The sequence below is a fragment of the Myotis davidii genome, unplaced genomic scaffold (genome assembly GCF_000327345.1).
Source record: "Myotis davidii unplaced genomic scaffold, ASM32734v1 scaffold329, whole genome shotgun sequence".
NCBI classification, from domain to species: Eukaryota; Metazoa; Chordata; class Mammalia; order Chiroptera; family Vespertilionidae; genus Myotis; species Myotis davidii.
This window is the reverse complement of record NW_006300374.1, coordinates 2,593,827-2,610,191: the sequence shown is the minus strand read 5'-3', so window position 1 is coordinate 2,610,191 and position 16,365 is coordinate 2,593,827. Positions and strand designations below refer to the sequence as shown.

The 16,365-nt window shown below is 44.9% G+C and overlaps 1 protein-coding gene across 1 annotated transcript in view; it reads right to left on the bottom strand.

Annotated features, from left to right (window-relative positions):
* KIAA1549 (KIAA1549 ortholog) overlaps nucleotides 1–16,365 on the bottom strand; it is a gene marked incomplete at its 5' end in the record, with an annotated part of 130,572 nt that overhangs the window by 76,560 nt on the left and 37,647 nt on the right. The window contains 3 exons of the mRNA XM_015572666.1: nucleotides 854–1,042; nucleotides 2,055–2,143; nucleotides 5,073–7,778. Of these exons, the coding sequence (XP_015428152.1) occupies nucleotides 854–1,042; nucleotides 2,055–2,143; nucleotides 5,073–7,778 (2,984 nt within the window). The remainder of the gene's footprint in view (nucleotides 1–853; nucleotides 1,043–2,054; nucleotides 2,144–5,072; nucleotides 7,779–16,365) is intronic.

The following is a 16,365-nucleotide window of genomic DNA, read 5'->3' as shown; positions in this document are numbered from 1 at the left end:
CAAGGGTCAATTCTATAACACATCATCTGTATATTGTACTGTGCGCTCACCACCCAAAATATAGTCTCCCTCCTCACCTTGTACTTGACCCCCTTTGTCCTCTTCATTCTCTCTCTACCTACCTTTCCTTCTGGTAAAAACCAGGTTGTTGTTTGTGTCTATGGTTTGTTTGTTTTGTTAGTTGGTTTGTTGCTGTTTTATATCCCACATGTGAAAGCATATGGTTCTTGTCCTTTTCTGTCTGACTTATTTCACTTAGCATGATACAAGACTGATCCATGTTGTCACAAATGGCAGTATTTCAGAAATAAGTCAGACAAAAAAAGTCAAGAACCATGATTTTCACTCATATGGATATAAAACTGAAAGCAAGAAATTAACAAACAAGAAGAACAGATAAACAAAATTCATAGACACAGACAACAGCATGGCGGTTACCAGAGGGAAAGGGGGTTGAAGAGTAGCAAAGGATAAAGGGGTGATGGATGGAGATTTGATTTTGGGTGGTAGCACACAATGCAATATGTAGATAATATAGCACAGAATTGTACATTTGAAACATCATTTTATTAGCAAATGTCGCCCCAATAAATTTAATGAAAAAACAAACAAAATAATGTGAGAGGAGGGATGTAGATGGGAGTGTGGATGTAACAAGGAGTTGAAAATTGCTGAAACCGTATGAGAGATGCAAGAGGTTCATTAAACTATTCTGTGTACTTTTGTATATGCTAGAAATTTTCCGTAATAGTTTTGAAAATTTAAATAAATTTTTAAAACTCTTCCCCAAATTAAAAAAAAAACTTCTAAATAAAAAGTGAAATTCTATTTACAAGTCAAAACAATTATGGACAGTGTGCTCACCCGTTTGAACTTGGAACCTGGACTCCGGCACAAGGAAGGAAGGTTTCACAGCCAGGATTAAAGGAGTTTGGTCGCGTACAAGTTTACTGTTTATAAGCACATTTATGACTGATATTGCCGTGTAAACAAAAGGACCAGATGTTACCAGAAAAGTGAAGTCAGCGAACAGTTCATAAACCTATGAAAATAAAGAAGACAAAAGATAATAATTATCAAATTATCTAACCAAATTACCATCAACCACATGTACAGGAAATTGTACTGAACAGAAAAAATAATAAAGTAATGTAAAAAATAAATAGCTGGTTTTAAACGAAAGGCTAGTGCTTCACAGACATTCAAAATTTTATTTTAGTAATTACTTTTGCACATCTGCTATCCTTCTCAAAAATAGCACAGAATTACAAGAGCAAGGACGACAAGAAAGAATAGCCAGCAATATGAACTGAATGCGGAGTTATGAAGAATTCAAAGTGTTTGCTGTGTTTAACCCACATATAAAGAAAGAGTTATCCTATTGAGCAGTGTTGTCCAAAAGAAATATGTGAGCCTCATATGCAATTGTAAGGCTTCTAGGAGCCACATTAAAAAACATAGAAAGAGGTGAAATTAATTTTAAAGACATTTTACTTAACCCAAGACATCTGACATATCATTTCAATGTAAATTATTAGTGAGATATTTTACGTTCCTTTTTTCACTAAGTCTTTAAAATCCCATGGTATTTGGCACTGACAGTCCACCTCAATTCAGACAGCCCCATTTCATTTGCTCGTGGCTCCCACTGGGAAGGTGAGGGGTCTCAGTGTGGCATCAGAGCTCAAGAGAGGAGAGGAGGCATTAGCATAGTACCCACCATAAGGCATCTGGCAATTTACCTCTGTCTCACTGAATGTACAGAAACGTGGATAGGCACTCTCTCTAAAATCTAATTTAAACTCTACTCCCAGTCCTTTCATGTAAATCAAGAGCACAATCGTTAGGGTCATCACCCCAAACTCTGGTCTTGGAGCCCCTTTGTTCCAACTCTGCCAATTCAACCCTCTAATTGGGCCAGGATTAGTCCATTAGAGGGATACGTTGGCAGAGTTGGGGAAGGGAGGGAAGAACGGAAAGAGAACGTTCCACGACCACTGTAACGCTGCCTTCACCTGGGCTCCGGCCTCAGCCTCTCCGCCACAGGGACTCACCTTGAGCTCCACGGCGCGGTTGAAGTGAATCCTCAGCACCTCCTTGATGGACGTAATGATGTATTCCTGCACGGCTCTTCTGGCCAGCACTGCAGACCGAAGCCAACACCCACACCAGGTTAGTGTCATCCCACTGCTGGGCCCCAGGCAGAGCCAGTGCTGTGCCAAAGCGTGGTAGTGGCTCCAAAAGTCGTTTTGTAAATAAGGCCCCGACGAGGAAAGAACACAGTGGACCTTGAAGGCACCACCAGGTCACCAGGTCAACCATGCACAGCATCAGCTCGACATGCTAAGAAAACCCGCCACTCCTTGCCTCCGTGGGTGAGACCAGGAATCAGACTCTGTGGCCCAGCCGGGGGCAGAGAGCATGGAGGTCTCATGTTTAACAAGAGTCGAGTTCCTTCAGCATCTCATAAATGTCCTAACAAAACGATGTTATTCAAGGTGCTGCTGTATTACTCTGAATAGTCCCCATGACCCACCACCATATCCTCCATCTTCTCAAATTAATCAGAGTAAGATCTAAAACTGCAACATTCCGATATGAGTTCAATAATCTTTGGGAAAATAGGATTATCAACCAAGACCTTATGGTGTCTCCAAATTCCTCAGAGCCATTGGAGATGAGAAAGAGCTCCTGGGGAGGCCTGGGGTGGGCCATCCCTGGGTGAGAAGGGCGGCCTCACCCCAGACTGGATACGTGTGGTCAGTGTCTTCCTACGAGTCCATCGTGAACCCATGGAGATTACTCTTACTTTTATTACAGAGGGTTCTCTAACAAGAACCCTTCCAGAGGACGAAGAATCACCTCAACCCTCTTTTTCTCTGATACATAATTACAAGAAAACAAACAAAAAACCCAGGTTCAAATCTAAATGAAGATCCTCAATGAGAGGACACTTTCCGTGAGTTACAATTATCCCTGAGAGCGAAAGATGGCACTCATCTCCACTTAAAAAATACCACGTAACAGAGTGGACACTTCTGCACAACTCTGCACATTTACTACAACGGTTCAAGTGTACGTTTACAATACGTGAATTTTACACTATTAAAAATACATGCATCCCCGCCCAGCCTGTGCGGTCGAGTGGTTGAGGGTCGACCTATAAACCAGGAGGTCACACTTTGATTCCTGGTCAGGGCACATGCCCAGGTTGCAGGCTCAATCCCCTGTAGGGGGCGTGCAGGAGGCAGCTGGTCAATGATTCTCTCGTCACTGATGTTTCTTTCTCTCTCTCCCTCTCCCCCTCCTCTCTTTGAAGTCAATAAAAACTTTAAAAAAAAAAAAATACATGGATCCCTAACAAAGGACATCAAACTCCTTAAATGTATGTCATATATGAAAGTTAATCCATGCTACATATATTTGATATTCTGAGCGGTATTTCTAAAATGGTTTCTAATTATCTGTAGAATAATGAGTTCTGAAAGATACAGTAGAAGTATCATAAATTTCATAGAATTCCAGAGATAAATAAGCTTTCAGTAGTTACTTTAATAAGCTCCTTGTAACTGTCCACTTTGTGGCTACTATGCAACAATTTTGTAGGAAGGAAGGAAAGGACCATGTCTATTAGAAACTCTTCTCTCTCTCCTCTAGAGGGCTGGAGTCCCAAAAATGAAAGTTCACCACTTTGTCCCAACCTCCTTTCCCGCCTTATCACCTCCGTCTAATTACCAGCCAAACTGAATGTCCTTGGGCTGTCATACCTCCCTCCGTGTTCACACTCTCAACTTGGAGGACACTTCCTTCCATCTGCAGGTGACAGCCTTTCATTCATCCTTGAACGTGACCTCCAGTTCACATTCTTCCACACCCGTCCCTGATTATCCCAAACAGTCACTCTTCTACAGCTCTGCCTCAGCCATTCCCAACACAGCTGCCAAGGAAACATGGCTCAGCATCCGCCCCACTGGACGCTAAGCGCCTGGCGGGATGGGACCAAGCCATTCACCTCTATATCCCGGAACGCTTCCAGAAGTACTTCACGCACACTCAGGGCTCCATCATTACCTGTCACGTGAATTAACAAATAGCTGCCTCATTTGGGGAGGGTGGAGTTGGGAGACCAAAGGCTTCAGCTACCCCCAACCCTCTCGGAGGGTGGCAGCACCCCCAGGGTGAGCAGAGGACACAGGGCTCACGTCACTCAGCCTGGAGAACCAAGACCCAGCATGTTCTCCTCCTTCCCCACCTCCACCTCTCCCTATTCCCCCCTTCCTTGTCCACTCCACTGCTCCTCTACCTCTCCTGCCATCTTCTTCCCCTTGGTTCATTTCTACCCGTCGTCCGCATCAAAGTCAACACACACACACACACACACACACACACACACACACACACACACACACAGCAAACAACCCACACACACACACACACACACACACACACACACACACACACACAGGCTGCTCATCAACAGTACATTGTATGTAAGTACATATGCATGGCTCACAGCCTTCATGCACGCCCTGTCATTTCTCATGAAGAACAAGTCAGAGAGCCTGGTCCCGCAGGCCCGGTCACTAGACTGGCACAGACATGGCAGCAAACGTATACGGCTTTATGGGACAGGCAGCCGCCTGTCGGCCAGTCACTCAGGTTTGTTTTAACCATGACTTTGAAGCATGGGGGATGAGTTCCAGAGACACATATCCTAGCAAAACTTCTAAGGTTTAAATCTTTTATTTATTCTTATTGCTACTACTAACTACAATATCATATTTTGAGGGTGCTCCTTATGCTAGGCACTGGGTTGAGTATTTTCTATGCATTACAAAGCAGTGGGTGCCAGTATCATCCTTATTTAATCATTGGGGAAACTGAGGCTTAGAGAAGCTAAATAACTGAAGAACTCACAGGTGGTCAGCAAAGGAGTGAGGATTACCAACCCAAGAGATCTCTTGGCCTAAAGCCTACACGCTTTGCCAGGATGCTACATATCCCACAAGCATTTCAAACAGCATCTTAGAAAGATCACCCCGACCAAAAGAGAGGAGGAAACAGGGCCTTACCAGTTGTGATCAAATAGGCATCAGGAATTGTGATATCGCACACGTACGGCAGCCTGGTGGTGACCACTGCCGGAGTAGTGACCACGGCCTCGGGAGTGGAGGTGGACACAGGATGAAGGGACGGCAAGGGGAGGACTGTGCTGCTCTCGTGGGGATTCTGACTCTCAGGGGTGCTGTTCAGGATGATGTCGACAGCATCGTCAGGGGCAGTGCTGGCAGGAGATGTGCTCAGTTCAGTGGTTGTGTTCATCGGCAAATCTGTGAGTGTGAACGATGGGCCCAAAAATACAGCCTCTGTAGGTCCAGGTGAGGGGACCACTTCAGAAACAGCGGAGGATGCTGAGGACGGGGACACGGCGATGACCAATATTGTGGTGGTAGGAGTGACCGTGGAGAAAGAGGGTAAGACAGACGCATGATCATCCATCGCACTGATATCCCCGTCGGAAGGCGCTGGAGTGGAAAAGAGGGATGATTCTGTTACAAGGGGTGTTGTCTGAAAAGCACTCAGAAGTGACGCTGAGTGCGCTCCAGCAGTCGACATGTCAAGGATGGGCTCAGAGCTGGAGGGCACCCGCGTGGGGGCCGCCGATTCGTGGGGCACGAGTGAAAACTCAAAATAGGAGGTAGTTTCCGTGAAAACTGAGGTAAAACGGGCTTCAGAATCTGCCGGTGAAACGGTGGCTGCTTCGGAGAGCGTGAGAGACGTGGAGTGGAAGCTTGAGAGGAGCGACATTTCAGAGTAAGTAGGCAGAAACGTGGGTGCACTTAAAAGGAGGTCTGAACTCGGCCAGAGCTGAGAAAAGTCAAGGTTTGTGGAATTAGGGACAGAGAGCGGAGGTGACTGCAGATTGGGAGAGTCGGTCAACGTAAGTGTCTCGACCAACGTGGGAAAGGCCTGAGCAAGGATGGTCGACATGTCACTTGACATCGGAGAAGGAGACGCAAGTCCCTCTGAAGACAAAGGGGCCGAGCTGCTGAACTCCAGCGGCGGAGTTGAGGAAAAGCTGGGTGCAAACCCCAAAGTCCTTCTGGTTTCGTGTTGGGAAACACTGGCGGGTTCGCGGGCAGGGAAAAGCGGAGCCTCTGCGGAAGGCTCCAAACCATAAGACGTAAACGGCGTCGGGTCTCCGGAAGCAAGTGATGGCGTGTTTTCGTCGGCCGTGACGGAGAAAGACGAGTCGAGGAGAACACCAGGAACGGCCGAGGGAAACACAGCTGTCACACTGGGCGGCACTACTTGAGTTTCAATGGCAGAGACGGAGCCAGAGGAAGCAGGATCGAGTGACACCGGCGGGGAGGGGCCGTGGGAAGGATACGCTTGTGTGATCCTGATGCTCCTCCAGCCCGCCTCGGCCGAAACACCCACGCTTGCCTCTGAGATTTCCACAAACCGAGAAGAAAGTGGAACTATTGGTCTTGAGGGGAAAAGTAGGTTATATTCTTGAGGATCTTCCTCAAATTCAGAGACGGCCTCTGCTATGCTGCTCGGTGGAGAGGTGCTGCTTGGTGGAGATATGCTGCTCGCTTCCCATACGGTCATGGTCTCAGCACTGTCCCCTGAGCCCCCGTCTTTCTCCACGAGGCTCGTGGACAGAACGTGCCGCGGTGATGCCACAGAGCAGGACCCGCACCACGTGTACGGTCTGAATGGAGACGCTGGGCTCCAGACAGGAGTGTCGTCCACATGGTTGGGGACCACTGAACTGCCAGGCAATTCGGATGCTTCCCTGGAATTGCCAGGAAGAACGGGGTCATATGAAACATCAGCTGACCGAGTAGAAAAGGACACAAACGCAGGAGGACCTGAAAACAAAGCTGAGTTTATGCTGCAGCTGCTGCTAAAAGCAAGGGCCGTCTGGGAGATAGCTGCAATTGGAGATGTTCTTGGAGAGATGGTTTCTTTTAGACTCTGACTCAAAGCAGTGGTCCCATCAGGGTATCTGTCTGAACCCGGGGCCAGAACACCCTCTGGAGGCGCTGAGGCCTCCCCCGGGGCGGGGAATGGCTGAGTGAGGCCATCGCCTGACGGCTGAGGCACTGAAGATGTGGAGCTAAAAAGGAGGGTTTCTACGCCCTCTGTTCTTGAAGCCACGACCTCCAGCAAAGTCCTGCTTGATGAGCGTCCAGTAGGATAAAGCACCAAATTCCTACTAGGGGTTGGAATCATGGCCCCGGAAGCAAGAAAAGTTGACGGGAAAACACTGCAATGACTGGGGGACTCAGCACACATTGTCGGTTGTTGCATTGTGTCTTGCCAGACGGATGTCACTTCTTCATCTTGTGAAGGAACAGTGGGCAATGGTGGCGTCAGCACGGAGTCTGCTGTTTCCTCGGGCAGCCCCGGGGGGCTGACTGTGACATACTGTATCGGAGAGACCACGCGGGAGGTGGCCCACTGAGTTTCTGGCAAAAAGTTATCCATTTCATCGTCATCTATGACCACCTCGTTGCTCGTCACTGACACGGAATTTGCCACAAAGACACTGTGGTCTGCTGTACTTGGGGTCAGTTCTCCTTGGTTAAAAAAGGCTGTATCAAAAGTAGCAGCGGATGGAGAGGACATGAGGTGGGGAGGACTGCTCGGCCGGGACCCTGGGGCAGCCTCCGTTAAGGCCACGTGTGCAGTGCTGTGCGCGGCGCTCTCCTTCAGTGGGTGCTCCGCGGAGGGCGACGACAGGTTGTGCTGCTCCAGAGAGAGCTCGTCTACAAGGCAAACAAACACTGGGTCAGCTGCCGGGCCAGTCACACTGCTCACCTTCTGATATAAACATCCACCCTCTGAGCCGATACCCACTCGCTGTGAATACCCACGATTCACAGACGTTGGTTAGATAGCTAATTGGAAGCCAGAAACCGCCAGCATTACTGTCAGGGTAACATCTGCAAATACACATTTGAGCTCCGGCTTTGCTTAAGCTCGTGTGTGTGTGCACAATGGCATTTTTCCTCTTACTTTCTAATGTCACCACAGAATGCTGGGATGGAGGAGGCCTTGGGAAATTGTCTAGTCCATTCTCTGGAAAGAGAGGTTCAGAGGAGGTGCCTAAATCAAGTACACGCCATGCCCACCCGGAGAGAGCGGCGCTGGAGTCGGACTGGAAGATTCCCGCCTTCATGCCAAGCCCATGCTCTTTCTCTTCCAGAGGGCTGGCTCTCGAGAGAAATGAACATGGCAACTCTGACAGCATCCCTCACTCCCCAGGTAAGAGAGTTCAACAGCTTCCTGGTTAGAGGGCCCTCATCATTTAGGCCTCGGGCGACCTCCAGGCTCAGCTCTTCTGGCTCCCTGCTCCAGGTTCACGCCTTCCCGACTATGCTCTGGCCAAATGAGCTGCCTGCAATTGCCTGAACCAAATTCTCTCTGGCTCAGTACTAGGTACGTTCTTGTCCCTCTGCCTGGAATGCCCTTCCCTGGCCCTACCCCCGGGCGATGCCTCCTAGTCCTGCAGATGCAGCACAGATACCACGCTCCCTCCTCAAGTTGGGTTAGTACCTCTCCCTACCTTCTACTGCCCCAGTGAAATGAACTGTTTGCTCCTTACAGGGTGAGCTTCATGAGGACAGGGACAGTGGATCTGTTTCCCTTACATAATGCAAGGGCCAATAAGCATCTGTTACATGAATGAATGAGTGGTTTCTTAGGACCAAGTTCTGATATGTACCAAAAGCATCTTATCCTCTCAAACTCTGGTACTCCCTGCCCTCGTGACAGCTTTCATTATCATGTCAGCAGTTTATGTGTCTCCACCTCTGATTCAGAGAAGCGGGACATGTGGTGGCCGAGGCCCCTGAGCAAGGCCCAGGGCAGAGGGTAGCGTCCACTGCAGCACAGGCTGGGGACTAAGCAGCTATCAGGACTCATGTCAACATCCTCCTCTCACTCATCCAGACAATCTGTCCGAACACAAGGATGTGAATTGGTATAGGGATAATCTTGAATTTGCTCTCTATTTTTCAAGAGTAAATTATTTCTATTCTATTCCTGGCAATATGGCAGGCTAGAGAGCTCAAAGCCTTCCCACTTCATAACACTTAATTATGGTTAATAAATCTCTAAAAACATCCTCTTATGGGACTGAATGAGCCTGTAAGACAATAGGGGACATGGGCTGAGTGTAGGAGCAAAGCAGGAGCTGGATTATGGAGGTCATCGAACACTGAAGTCACCAGATAGCCTAGAGCCGTGGTTCTCAACCTTCTGGCCCTTTAAATACAGTTCCTCATGTTGTGACCCAATCATAAAATTATTTTCGTTGCTACTTCATAACTGTAATGTTGCTACTGTTATGAATCGTAATGTAAATATCTGATATGCAGGATGGTCTTAGGCGACCCCTGTGAAAGGGTGGTTCGACCGCCAAAGGGGTCGCGACCCACGGGTTGAGAACCGCTGGCCTAGAGGGACACTAGACCAGGCAGCCTAACACTTAAGCCAGAGACCATCAACTTTTTCCATCTCGTGGCACACACACACTAATTACTAAAATTCTATGACACACATATCTATTTTTTGCAGATCTGACCAAACAATAGGTATAACTTTGACTCATTCACATAGGATGGCTATTGTTATGCTGGCTGTTGTCTTTTTTTTTTTATTTGACAATCTAAGGGGAAAGCAGTCAGTGACCCTGACTATTTAGCCAGGTATTGCAGGTTTTAAAAGTTCTTGCAGCACACCAGTTGAAAATCGCTGGCTTAGTCCATGGAGGAAATGAGGGACATGTGTTGGGTCTGGACAAGTAAAGAACCAAGGGAAGACCATCTCTAAAAAGTAGAGACCCAGGAAGTGCCACCGTCTCAGGGAAAGCATGAATTAGGATGAAAACAACCCATCCCTGAAAGGACAGCAAGAAAAAGTATCTGTCGCAACTGACTTTGTGCAAATACTTTACAAAAAGTCTCCCCAAGTTTGGAACTTACTCTGTTTGTATGGTCCAGAAAAGTATGTGCTGAGAATCCTAATTTAAAATGGACCAGGTCTCCAACACCTATCCAAGCTAACATAAATTATCTCTAGAAAAACACACTCTCAAACCAGGCATCAAAATATTCTGCAGCTAAAACTCCAACAAATGACTGCAAAATTTAAAATTATAAAACACAAGGAAATAAGGTACTATGGAAAAAGTCAAGAAACCACCCAAAAGAGAAAACAACAACACACAGATAGTATCAAATCTGTAAAGACTTCAGATATTGGAATTATGGAATATATTTTTTAAAGTATCTTACTACATTTAAAAAGAATAAAGACAGGACAAAAAACATGAGTAAGTAGCAAGAGACTACAAAATGAACATTTAGAAATTAATACATATGTAATAATTTCTATTTTAAAACTCCATATACAATATATAACAAATAATAAACATAAATTTAGACATAGCTGAACAGAGATTTAGTGAACTGGAGAACAGATCTGAAAATTACTGAGAATGGAGCACAGAGAAATAAAAAAAGAGATACATATATAAAAAGATGAGATATATTTTTTTAAAAAAAGAGAGATGGAAGATAGAACGAGACAGTCCAACATACATTTGGTCAAAGTTTTAAAAAGATGTGAATTGGGTAGAGACAATATTCAAAGAGATAACAGTAAGAATTGTCCAAAATTAATAGGAGACATGAATCCCATTCAGGAAGACCAAGAAGTCCCAAGCAAGATGAATGTTTTAAAAACCCAGACTTACTCACATGCTGATACCACAAGACACCAAAGAGAAAGAGAAATTGTAAATAAATGCAGTCAGAGCATAAGGAATGGCAATTGCACCATCAGATACCTACTTCACAGAACGAGGAGCCAAGTGACAGTGAAATAAAATCTTCAAACTGCTAAGGAAAAAAAAATCTGACATCTTAGGTTTGAATAACCAGCAATACTCTCTATTTGTTAAAATAAAGACATTTTCAGAGAAGCAAAAAGTGGTTGTACCAACAGAAGACCTTCAGTAGAGAAATCTGTCTAAACAAGGGTAGTCCTCAACATCATTGATAGATTCTGGGACTTTAAGCAAAACAATGTTATCAATTTTACCATAGGCTAATGGATATAAACAAGAGTTAAATTCCTACAGCATCTCACCAACATTATAACAAAACAACACTGAACAAAACAATGTTATTTGAGGACCTGCTATACTTAAAGAGGAAAAATAATTCCAGAAGGAAGACCTGAGAAGAAGGAATAGAGAATAAATGATAAAGGCAGTATGGTTAAATCTAAACAATTTCTGATGGTATAAATGAACAAATAATACCATATGATTTGTGAGGTTACAAAAAAAACATAATACTGAATTAAAATAGCTTATTACAATTACACCAAAGCTGGAGAGACATTCAGAGGTATTTTGACTCACTAGCAAAGATGGAAATCAAGAGTAAAGATAAAATTCTGTGAATAGCTTTTGTGTATACTAAAATTTGTAAACGATATTTAGTCATACATTTATATAGGTAAAATGTTTCTAGTTGGTTCCATTAGTATCTGAAAGTCACAAACTTACACCAGAAAAATAGCTGCTTACTTTGAAGGGTCATATTCCTTTCTATGTAATATCTTTTAAAAATGGACAATAAAAGAAGAAAACCGTTTCTTAAAGATTTAAAGTTGTCTCATGGCAATATTATGTGGCATCTGCTGTCTTCTATACAAGCTGGCTCTAGGGTTTCTTGTCTATGTGCTTTAGGGTTTCTTGTCTATGTGCTTTTACCGTTTACCTGCCACATTCCCAGCTTGCGTAAGAGCAAACATGACACTTACTACGCAAGGTAAAGCAGCAGCTGCTCTCTTCTATAGTGAAGGTTAAGGAGTTATACATTTAAGAAGTCATGAAATCAACATTCCGTCCAACCATGTAGCAGACAGATTTGAATGTTTTCCGAAGGATAAAGCATTTGTGTTATAATTTATTCTGACATATAAGATCGGAACAGGGAGCAAGATTTCTTTTTAAATGAATCAGAAACATATTTCTAAGTGCACCAGAAGACTGCAAGAGATAAAATAACAAGAAAAAGCACCACTTAGTGGCTAATTTATGAGCCCAAGTATCTGATGTAAATTAGAATTCAATAACTGTCTTTGAAGGACAGGGAACAGGGAAGACAAAGTGGTTAAAAGAATGAAAAATTCTGAAACTTCCAATTAGGAAATTCGAGGTGTGCCAAGTGAATCCCCCCTCCACAACCCCCCCGCCCTTTTTTTTGGCTAAGCTCCAGGAGAGAGACACCAGCACTGAAGAGACAGCAGCTGAAATGCCAGGGGAATTACTTCTGGAATTAATTCAGGAAGAGCTTAGAAAACCCAGGTGAGTCCCTCTCTCAGCAGAAAAGGCTTCAGGGACTCTAATTTCAAGCCCCGGAGATCAATTTTCAAGCTCTAAAGCGTTAGTTCACAAAAGGTTCTCTCTGTGTTCTCTTGGAGAGAAAGGAACAATGTTGGGGAGATACCAGTGCCCCTCAGACTTCTGGGTGCACACAAATGACATGGGGCCCTTATTTAAATGCAGGGGCTGTCCAGAGGGGCTGGGGTGGCGCCGAGCTTTCGTGTTGCTCCCAGGTGTGGGCGAGTCTGCAACCAAACTCTGAATAGCAAGTGCTGAGGCGCCTTCTCCCACACAGACCACACAGCACATGCCTACTGGGTGCCTCCCCGATCCCTCACCCTGGGCTGGGGTCCTGCCATGCTGTTTCAGGGTAACGGGCAGAAAGTACCCTCCTGCCATGCTGAGCAACTGACTGAAAATTCACAAGGCAAATGCACCGAATGCACAACACCGACGACGGACTTTGGTGACAGTGCTGTGTCCATGTAAATTCCTGGACTGTAACAACATACCACTCTGATGGGTGATGTCAACAATGGAGGAGGCTGAGCATGTGCAGGGCCAGGAGGTCCATGGGAAATCCCTGCACCTCGCCCTCAATTTTGCTGTGAACCTAAAACAGCTCTTAAAAATATTTTTAAACATATATAATATTGAATGGCACCTGTAATTAAAAAATAGATTTAACTTGCCCTGATGTGGTGGCTTAGTTAATTAGAGCATCCTCCCATACACCAAAAGGTTCTGAGTTCAATTCCAGGTCTGGGTGTGTACAGGAGGCAACCACTAGATGTTTCTCTCCCATTGATGTTTCTCTCTCTCTAAAACCATATCCTCAGGGGAGGATTTAAAAAATAAATAAAGATAAGTTTAATTTAAACATTTAAAAAATATATAAAGCATTTTAAAAGCTTTATTAAATATCTTTTTAAATGTTTTTAAAAGCTTTATTATATATAATAAGCTTTGTAATATATATAATACTCCATTATGTTATATATATTATACTTAATACTTTGTTATATATCCTATCTAATAAAAGAGAAACGTGGTAATTAGCATACGACCGCTCCCCTTCCCATTGGCTAATGAGGGAAATATGCAAATTAACTGCCAGCCAAGATGGCAGCCAGCAGCCAGGCAGCTTGAAACTAACATGAGGCTTGCTTGCTTGCTTCAGTGACGGAGGACTCCAACGTTCCCCCCCTGCCTCTGCAAGCCTCTGAGCTGCAACTCTAAGCAACAAATAGAGAAGCTAAACCAAACCCCAGAAACTGGCTTTAGTCCCGGGCTTCAGCCAGCAGGATCGCAACATTGTAAACAAAGGCCAGAAACCTACTTTCAGCAGCGGAGGCCTAAGAGCTGGAGCCAAGCCTCAAAGCTAAAGCTGGCCCAGAATGAATGAATGAATGACTAAATAAATAAATAAAGGAGCGGTTGGGAGCTTCAGTCATCCCCAGCCTGAAAACAGCCCTCAGCCCCTCACCCAGACTGGCCAGGCAACCCAGTGGGGACCCCCACCATGAAGGGTGTGTGACCAGCTGCAAACAGCCATCATCCCCTCACCCAGGCTGGCCAGGCACCCCAGGGGGGGCCCCCACCCTGATCCAGGACACCCTTCAGGGCAAACCAGCCAGCCCCACCCATGCACCAGGCCTCTACTCTATATAGTAAAAGGGTAATACGCCTCCCAGCACCAGGATCAGCGGAGCCGTGAGGCCTCCTGGCACCGGGATCAGCGTGACAGAGGGCAGCGCCCAAACCCCCTGATCACCCTGCGGCTCTGTGTGTGACAGGGGGTAGCGCCCCAACCCTCAGATCGGCCCTGCTCTGAGCCCGACCAGGGGCTGCACCTAGGGATTGGGCCTGCCCTCTGCCACCCGGGAGCCAGCCTAAGCCAGCAGGTCACTATCTCCCGAGGGGTCCCAGACTGCGAGAGAGCACAGGCTGGGCTGAGGGACCCCCCACCCCAGAGTGCACAAATTTTCGTGCACTGGGCCTCTAGTATATTATATATATTATAAAGCTTATTATATATAATAAAGTTTTTTTAAAAACACTTTTTAAAAGACAGAGAGATGCCTGTCTCTAGGAACTTGTTCATCTTACACATGCAAGATAATTTGGTATTTGACTTAACTTTTTTGTCATATTTTTCTATTTGAAAATCTTCCCTACATATAATAGTCAATCAGGGAGTCATGGACTTCTCAAGCTGAATGAATCCTTTAAGACCATAGCCAAGCCCCGCCCACTGCCAACAAGGCTCAAAGACTTTAAGCTGACTTGCTTAAAATAGCACCAGGGGCAGAGCAGCCTGGAAAGGCAGGTTCGTAAGTTCTCAGGGCTTGAACACTCTTTACACCACACCAATTAGTCAAATTAGTCCATTCCATTAAAATTGCTAGTGAAGAAATTACGTTGCAAAGTGTGTTATATTATAACATAGCTGAGAGCACACGCTCAGTTCTGTCGCTGAAGCCTACAGGAAGGCCTGCATTTGGAGCTGGGAGCCCCCTCTTCCCCCCACCTCCACCTGGGGACAGCTGGCAGCTGCAGGCATGGCACTAGGAAAACAAAACCCCTCAGGGGGCTGGCCTTCGAAACCCAAGGGACAACAGCATCAAAAATCTCTACAGGGCTTTACTTCAAACAGAACCATTATTTTCGCTTCTTTGCTAAATTGTGGAGTTTTCAAAACGTGATGAGTCCTCTCCACTCTGGACAGTGAGCCTCCCACAAAACAAGATCCCTTGGTGTTTCCATGAGTTAAAAAAACACACAGACACGGGTCAGATTACTCAACCCTCTTAGCCATTTTGGCAACTCGTTAGCACTTTTCTTCTTCTCTCAGTTCTCAGGTTGTCCTAGGAGAGGATGTCAGTGCCACTATTAAAACCACCCTTCCCCATTTTTTCATTGTTCTTCCTGGTTTAGCAAATGGTGTCTTTCTTCCCTTTCTTTCTCCCACCCCAACTGTATAATAACTAATACCTTCTACCAGGTTACTCCTCCTTCTAACTGGTACTGGTTTTATTATCAAATATCAAATAGATAAGAAAACTATGTATAGAGAACAGACTGACAGCTGTAAGAGGGGAAAAGGGTTGCAGAGCTGGGTAAAAAAAAGGTAGAGGAATTAAGCAAACACACACACACACAAACTCATAGACACAGACAATAGCATGGTGATTACCAGAGGAAAGGGGGATGGAGGAAGGTAAAAATGGTATGGAGGAAATTTTTTAAAAAATTCGTTTTTTACTTGCTGAGTATGTAGATAATAATATAAAGAACACCTGAATTCCCATCTTCCAGTTTAAGAAAAAAGGAATATTACCCTTACCTCCAGCATTCCCTGTACACACCCCTCTTTACCCCTCCCGATCTCCTCCCCTTCCTTCCCACTAAGGGAACCACTATTTGGAATTATGTATACTCACAGCCTTGCTTTTCTTTATAATTTTACCACATGTATGTATCCCTAAAGAATATACTCTTCAACTTTGTATATTCTCAAACTTTATCAAAATGAAATTATACTGTATGTATTCTACTGCAATTTATTTTTTTCACTATTTTTCTAGAATCATCCATGTGTGTGTTTTGCATGTAACTGCAATTATTTTCACTTCAATACAAATACCTCCCTATGACTATACCAAAATATATTTATCTATCTACTGTTGATGGGCAGCTGAACTATTATCAATTTTTGTTATTACAAACATTTCTGACATGAACCTTCTTACCCATCTCCTGGTACACATGTGTGTATATTATGTATGTGCATGTGTATATGCATATGTGTAGGTATGTGTGTATACGTATGTGTTTGTGTACATGCATGTGTGTATTTGGGGAAAAGGTTTACAGTTGTGTGTGAAACAGTTAATAAAGCTATTGCAATCATCATAACCTGAATGTCTTTTTCCATACAAACAACTGTATAT